This window comes from Sphaeroforma arctica (assembly GCF_001186125.1).
Source record: "Sphaeroforma arctica JP610 unplaced genomic scaffold supercont1.70, whole genome shotgun sequence".
Lineage (NCBI taxonomy): Eukaryota > Ichthyosporea > Ichthyophonida > Sphaeroforma > Sphaeroforma arctica.
The window spans coordinates 166,093-173,092 of NW_014040488.1; the positions used below are offsets into that span (position 1 = coordinate 166,093).

The 7,000-nt window shown below is 42.1% G+C and overlaps 3 protein-coding genes across 3 annotated transcripts; 1 reads left to right on the forward strand and 2 right to left on the reverse strand.

Moving 5' to 3' along the window:
• Positions 1–825: 825 nt before the first annotated feature.
• On the reverse strand, positions 826–1,881 carry SARC_01716 (hypothetical protein; the record flags this gene model as incomplete). The annotated part of the gene is made up of 1 exon (XM_014304574.1): positions 826–1,881. The coding sequence occupies one exon, from the start codon at positions 1,879–1,881 to the stop codon at positions 826–828; it is 1,056 nt and encodes a 351-aa protein (XP_014160049.1).
• Positions 1,882–2,093: 212 nt separating this feature from the next.
• SARC_01717 (hypothetical protein) lies at positions 2,094–2,782 on the reverse strand (the record flags this gene model as incomplete). The annotated part of the gene is made up of 2 exons (XM_014304575.1): positions 2,094–2,491; positions 2,605–2,782. The coding sequence occupies 2 exons, from the start codon at positions 2,780–2,782 to the stop codon at positions 2,094–2,096; spliced, it is 576 nt and encodes a 191-aa protein (XP_014160050.1).
• Positions 2,783–3,631: 849 nt separating this feature from the next.
• On the forward strand, positions 3,632–5,021 carry SARC_01718 (hypothetical protein). Its single transcript, XM_014304576.1, has one exon. The coding sequence runs from the start codon at positions 3,725–3,727 to the stop codon at positions 4,724–4,726; it is 1,002 nt and encodes a 333-aa protein (XP_014160051.1). The 5' UTR covers positions 3,632–3,724; the 3' UTR covers positions 4,727–5,021.
• Positions 5,022–7,000: the final 1,979 nt, after the last annotated feature.

Below are 7,000 nucleotides of genomic sequence, written 5' to 3' on the forward strand. Positions count from 1 at the left end.
TATAGTATATATATATATATATATATATATATATATATATATATATATATATATATATATATATATATATATATATATATATCTATATATATATATATATGTATGTATATATGTATATATATAGAAATATAGATATATATATATATATAATGTGTAGCTGAATTTATATACGTCTACCGAAATTTGAGGTACCCATGGGGTAAACCGAAATAATGAGGATAAACTCAAAAGATTGGGAGTATCTTCTGTGCAAATAGACAGCTGATGACTTCCAATACAGATATCCATCGCAGCCATTGACGACAGACGTAGAACATCAGCACAACTCTCTTCTGTTGGGGCTATATGCACATTAACAGGTCGCTCAAACAATCGCCTCTGAGTTTTCGATATCAAATAAAGGCAACCATCTCATTGCAAAATATAGAGGTCCTAGTATGTCGGCAGCACACAGCTTCAAAAGCGTACCTGACGTAAAAACGTCACACACGTATATGTCGAGAGTATGTGGACCTCTTGCGATTCAATTCGAAGGAAGGTCTATTAGATATAATGTGTATTAGAAGGGACCATTCTAACATATAGACACAGGGACAAGTAACGACATCTCATTTGATACAAATATTTCAATGTTACGGGGTTGCGGTAGTGGTGTTTCGATATGCAGTAATTTACTTATTCAGTACAGTGGTGTTTCAATATGCATTGATTTACTTTTTGAATATAGTGGTGTTTTGATATTTATCCTCACACAGGATATTGATGTTTTAAATTTACGACCCTCGTGTCCAATGCGCCTTGCCCATATCAAGCTTCTCATATAATCTACTTGCGGTTCTCAATGGTGTCATATAGCTCTGTGATCTGATCCTTGTACTTTGTGGTTGCGTTTACTCGCTTCAGTTTGAAGGTGGGTGTGAGCAGTTCCTTGTCGATACTGAAAGCCTCTGGCTCTACAATGGAGCCTTCGAGCTTCTCGAATCCTTTGAGCTTGCACTCCTTGTGCATGTCCAGCACCTCTGACGCCAGCATAGCCATCAACTCGGGTATCTCAGCGATACTCTTAGCATCGCCGGAGATGTTGTTCTCCTTCGCCCAAGCAACAATCATCTCGGCATCGGGTACCAATACGGCTACAGGGTAAGCATGGAATGAGTCTCCAGTAACAAACACCTGCGCAATATGGTCACACTTGCCATATATGGCTTCGAGGTTCTCCGCGGCCAGATATTCGCATTGAGACAGTTTGAATATGGACTTCTGTCGATCGATAATAGATAAGGTGCCATATGGATTCCAACGGCCTACATCACCAGTGCGGAACCATCCATCCTCGTCGATGCCTTCTTTTGCCTTCTCGGGATTCTTCAAGTAAGAACCAAATACATTGGTACCTCTCACACACAACTCACCACGAGGGCACTCATCAGTTGTCAGGTAGTTCATTTCCGGAATGCTCACCAGCTTGACTTCATTGGAGGCCATTGGTGATTCCACATGACCCAGTTTCATGTCGTTGTAGTGGGTTATAGTAGCACCTGCTGTCGTCTCAGTCAGACCGTAACCAACCATAATAACTGGGCACACACACACTCGAAGAAACTCATGTATAGCCGTACCGAGGGGTGCTGAGCCCGTTAGAATCCACTTTACACGTCCACCTAGTGCCATACCCATTCTATTGAACACCTTTTTATTGAGCATAGGTGTGTCTTCTCCACGTTCCAGGGCCGCGAGACGCATGTCGTAAGCGCCCTTGAAAGCAGCTTCTTTTTCGGGACCTCCGGCCTTGACACCTTGGTTGATTTTGTCGTAGATTCTTGAAAGAATACGAGGTACAGCGATGAAAAAAGTAGGTTCCAAGGTCTGGATATCCAGCATAGCTCAGGTAGTTTCCCTTGATAAAATCCTATGCTACACCCTCGGCTGACACATAGCGCCTGTATCACTCGTGCGAATATATGAGCTAAGGGTAGAAGTGAGAAGTGCACATCCTGGTTAGCTACGTGGAGGCGTTTCTGAAGTGAAACTACATCGGCCATCACGTTGCTATGGGTGATCTGCGCCCCTTTGAGGTTGCCTGTAGTACCCGATTACACGAGTACCGCGACATCCGATGCAGTGGGGGGATCGTGTGGGAACACATTGTCCACGCCCATATCCGCCAACTTGTTCAGGTTGAGGAGCTCAACACCAGCTTTTGTAAATCTGGCCTTGTCGTCAGATGTGACAACATCAAAGTAAATGGCGTAATTGAGATCCGGTAAACCCTTTCCTATTGCAGTAAGAACGGACTCGAGACGAGTTTTCTTGAAGAAGACTGCTATCATTTCACTATGCTCTATCACGTAATGTACAGAATCGGGACCGAGTGTGTCGTAGATTGCAACCGATGGCAGAGTGTATGACGAAAGTGCGTGATCACTCAGTGTCCATTCCATTCGATTCTTCGAGTATAGGCCGACAGGCTGATTTTCTTCACGCCAAGGCTCTTCAACCCGGAGCCGATTAAAGTGGCAATGTCGCTAGCCTCTTTGAAGCTTAAAAATTCGTATTCACCAGCGCCTCTGCTTCCATCTTCATTATAAACCACTTTGCGCTCACCTAAATATGGACGGTCTGGATTCTCAGCAACGATGGTTTGAAAGCTCTCGTATGTTGTGCATCGATCAGGGGTATCAGCTAACAACTCAGCGGGCCATGTAGCTTCCCCATCGACATAGTTTGGGAAACGTTGAGCAGATGATCCCCAGTCATCACCGGTCGCTACTACGCTTTGCATTTGTAGATCTGTGTTCTGAGGGTTGGGAAAGCAAGACTGTTGCTTCTCCTGAGGGGTCGTTTACATGTTAACCATATTTGCACGATTTGTCGTTGTTCAACTGTGTGTAGTATAAACCAAAAACTGATATCACACCAAACGACAGAAGCCCTTAAATACTGCGATAGTTTCATTTAGTTAACTTGCTTTTTATCAAAGGCCTTCGCCATTTCGCTATGGATGTGAAAATCTACGCAACACATTTACCAGCATCATCAGTTTGCACGTACGGCACGACTGTAGAAGTTCACAGGACCAGAGTGACATATGCCATCGGTATTCTCTGGTCGAACAAGCGATTTCTCGGGTATGAGTATATTATATATATCAAGATATCTCGATTTCCATTGGAACATCATATCATTCGTTGCTGAAATAAAAGCATTTTACTCCCGGTTCAGTGTTCACTGTTTTGTTTTGTTTTTGTTAATATTTTATTGCAACAGAGACTATAGAGGATTAGAGGATGAATGAAAGTCTACTAAATACGTTCTTATTCGAATAGGTTCAAACTAAAAACTTCAACGACAAACTATTTTTTTGGTTAAAAAACAAAATAAACAATCTTGAAACTTCAAAGGCTCGGGCAGTCGGGAGAAAAAACAATTATTTATATTTACTGGTCGGGCAGGTCCGAGAAATTGTCGATGAGACGCCATGACTCATGCATGACTCATGATGCACTCATGATGCCCAAGTGCCTGAGAGGTCAGAGCCTCAGGAGTCAGAGGTCTCCAGAGCATCTCAGAGGGCAGAGTCAAAGACGAAGAAAAACAGTCAACACTCCACACTCCACAGTCCACAGCGCCACACAGAGTGACAGAGTGACTGTCAGTGTTTCGGTTCAATACTTGACACTCCGTACATGCACGGTAGACATACATACTCATTACATAGGATATAATGTGTGCTGAAGGACAATTCACCCGAGAAGAGAGATGCAGGCTACAGACTCTCTTGAGCAGAGCACAGGCAGATTACCTAAGTTGTGCTGATACTCTCGGACTTCCTAAGAAGAACGTCACATGGGAGGGTATATATACGCCGACTGCGTCACTTCGACAAGAAGGGCCTATGTGTGGTATCAGTGCGTTATGTATGAGTATGCATGGGATACAGCCTGCTGTACAAGATGTCACGGATACAGAAGCTTTCAATGTACTAGTGAATAGTTTACCTTCTTTTCTAATCAAAGAGTGCGACAAAACTGAGCCAACCCCTGTGCTAAACCGCACAACTTTAGATACAGAGTCTCTCAAACTACTAGTATATGCCATTACAAAAGGCATCACCACTTACGGAGAATTCTTCTCGAGCACTTCCCTCGCAGATCTGGCACTTAGGTACTATAACAGGCAGGTGAGGTGTGTCAAAAATTGGACTTGCAGCGAACTCGCCTCACAACTGCACAGTGGAAGGCTTGCGTTGGTGCCGTACGATGCGGACTTTAACCACCAGCCCTGTAGCAAGAAAGGAATCAAGGCACATTGGGCTGTGTTAACAGGTATGGTATGGATATCGCATTCAGATGCTAACGAGAGCGCAAATACCTTGCAAGTCGAGGCCTGTGACGTGTGTGTGCTAGAGAATGGCCAGACAGTACAGGATGACCTACGAAACATCCGCGTGGCTACCATAGCAACGCCCATCGACACGGAATCAACAAATGCTCCGACTGAAATGAAAACGCATAATACTAGCGATATAACTAGGCTCGAAACCAGGAATGCCTACGTGCTGGCACGCCATGGAAAGAGCAGCCATTTGGCACTGTGGTCGTTAAGTTCACTCTTCGAGAGCAATGCGCAACTCACGTGCATGGATCCCACAATCAGTCCGGCGATTACACAACGCTATCCCCCGCTGGCAGAAGGTCTGTGTAGTTCTATAGTAATGTTAACTTAAAATGGATTTTAAGCTTATTGGAGTTGTGCAATTCGTGTTATATCTGGTTAAAAGAAACTAATCACCAAGTACATGTATCTGACGACAACCGGGTGTGGTTGCGACCTCCTTTGCAAGTAAAAGGGACATGCGATACGCCAATGCAGGTTACCGGTGAATAATTCTTCAGCTAGTAAGTTTAGACTTGAGTCGGGCGTGGTACTTGCAGTTGCGCTGTACGTTGGTCTCAGCCTTGCTGTGCTCGATTGTCGGAGAGTCACATTAATTAAAAATCCCACGATAACTTGCCCTCTGATAGGCATGGGTAGTATCATTTTTTGTAGTGATTAATCTACATAATTCATATGTACATACACACACACACGTATATATATATATATAGTATATATATATATATATATATATATATATATATATATATATATAGTATTATATATATATATATATATATATATATATATATATATATAGTATATATATATATATATATATATATATATATATATATATATATATATGTATGCATATATGCATATATATATATATATGTGTGTGTGTGCGTGATCCGTGTTTCTGTCATCGTATGTATGAGCCAGTGCCGTGTGTAGGTACATATTTGCGTAGAAGTCGGTGAGGTATGCCTCATTGCCACCCGTATTGCGTATCTTTAACGTCCGTGTGTCTGTTCACATGTATCCTTCTCTATATTTACATATTCACCTTCATCCAGTGTCTACCGTCACCTTTCTCTCTAGAGCTTATTGTTCTATATATATGTTATCTGTTGTCTTGATCTTTTACATTCCCCTCTAATGTATGCCATCTATTGACACCACTGTGTTGGTGCAGTGTTTGGTACAACCACACCCTTTCGTTCGGTATGTATATATTGGGGTTGGCAAAGTGTCAATATCTGTAAAGTACCTATATTATCTATTTGCATTTACAACCCTGGTATCATCAGCCTGCCATCGAAGGACGTGCACGATATGGTTCCCCGTTTGTTTGTGTATTGATATTAGTCGGCGTAGCCCTTATATGTGTTGTGGCTGGTGTGCGTGTATGTCTACCTGTTCACTGTATCCATGCGAGGGATATACCTGCTGCCCAGCCCTTTTTTTTGGGACTCCGAGGGCCTGTTCTGGCCCACGCATTCATTATTTGGTCGGGTGTCTCATTTGCACCAGAGCGTTAACTATCTGCGAACTCCTTCGATCACAAGGTCTTGGCATTGCTGTGTGTGGATATGACTACTTAAGTTGAGCAGCTGATTGGCACATTGCGTTTCAGCCGTTAATTACATGCTTTCATGAAACCATGAGACAACAAATACGCTCTATATATATCTACGTTAATAATATCAGTTAACAATATAATTGATATGAAAGTACGTACCCAAAACCATACTAATGCCATGTTGGAATACATTCGTATCATTCACAGCCAATCTGGATACTGCCATTGCGAAGCTCACGAACACCACCACCAACCGATCCTTCTCTTCAGCCGACTACGACCATGTAAGTTCTGTGACTGAGTATATGCCCCATACATGTGTGTTAGATGTATCAGCTGCTGCCTTTATGTCTTAGTACAAAAGTGTCTCAATCCTAAACCCCAAACCCTGTGTATATGTGCTAGCGTTCCCTGCTGAGGCCGTATCTGTGTGTGCTCTTATGAACTCACTTACACCGTTATTGGCTAGCAACAACAACCAGGTCTGCGAATCTATGTAGACATGTTTTGAATATTAAGACTATGTAAAAATCCTTCATGCGAGGACACTATGAATGCCACCTACGCGCAGCCATTATATATTATGTCATGCAGGCACATACACGAAACGATTCATCGATAAGCGACATGTGCGAATAATTGACAAAATACATGGATAATATTACACATTATATGTACACAAATATATATACATATATGTATATATATATATATATATATATATTATGTGCTCTACGACATCTGTTTTTACTTCATACTTGACTCTTTGGTGATAACGGTCAATATTTCACAGATAAGAGTATCTAGTATTCGGAAGGGCGACCTCACTAACTATTAACAACAACTTACGGTATTTGCGACATCTCGTTTGTGTTTTATATCGAACAGAACACCAATCAATCCGAGGCCGTACTGCTGGCGTTGAAGAAATCTAGCAATGTGGCTGTGGAAGGCATTTCACATATCCTTGTCACTCTCATCAATGCAAAGTTCGATACAGCCAATTACGCATGGTGAGATACATATACATATCATTTT

Bases quoted from the DNA above. Each gene is read 5' to 3' on its own strand.
- SARC_01718 (XM_014304576.1), top strand. From the start codon at position 3,725: ATGTGTGCTGAAGGACAATTCACCCGAGAAGAGAGATGCAGGCTACAG.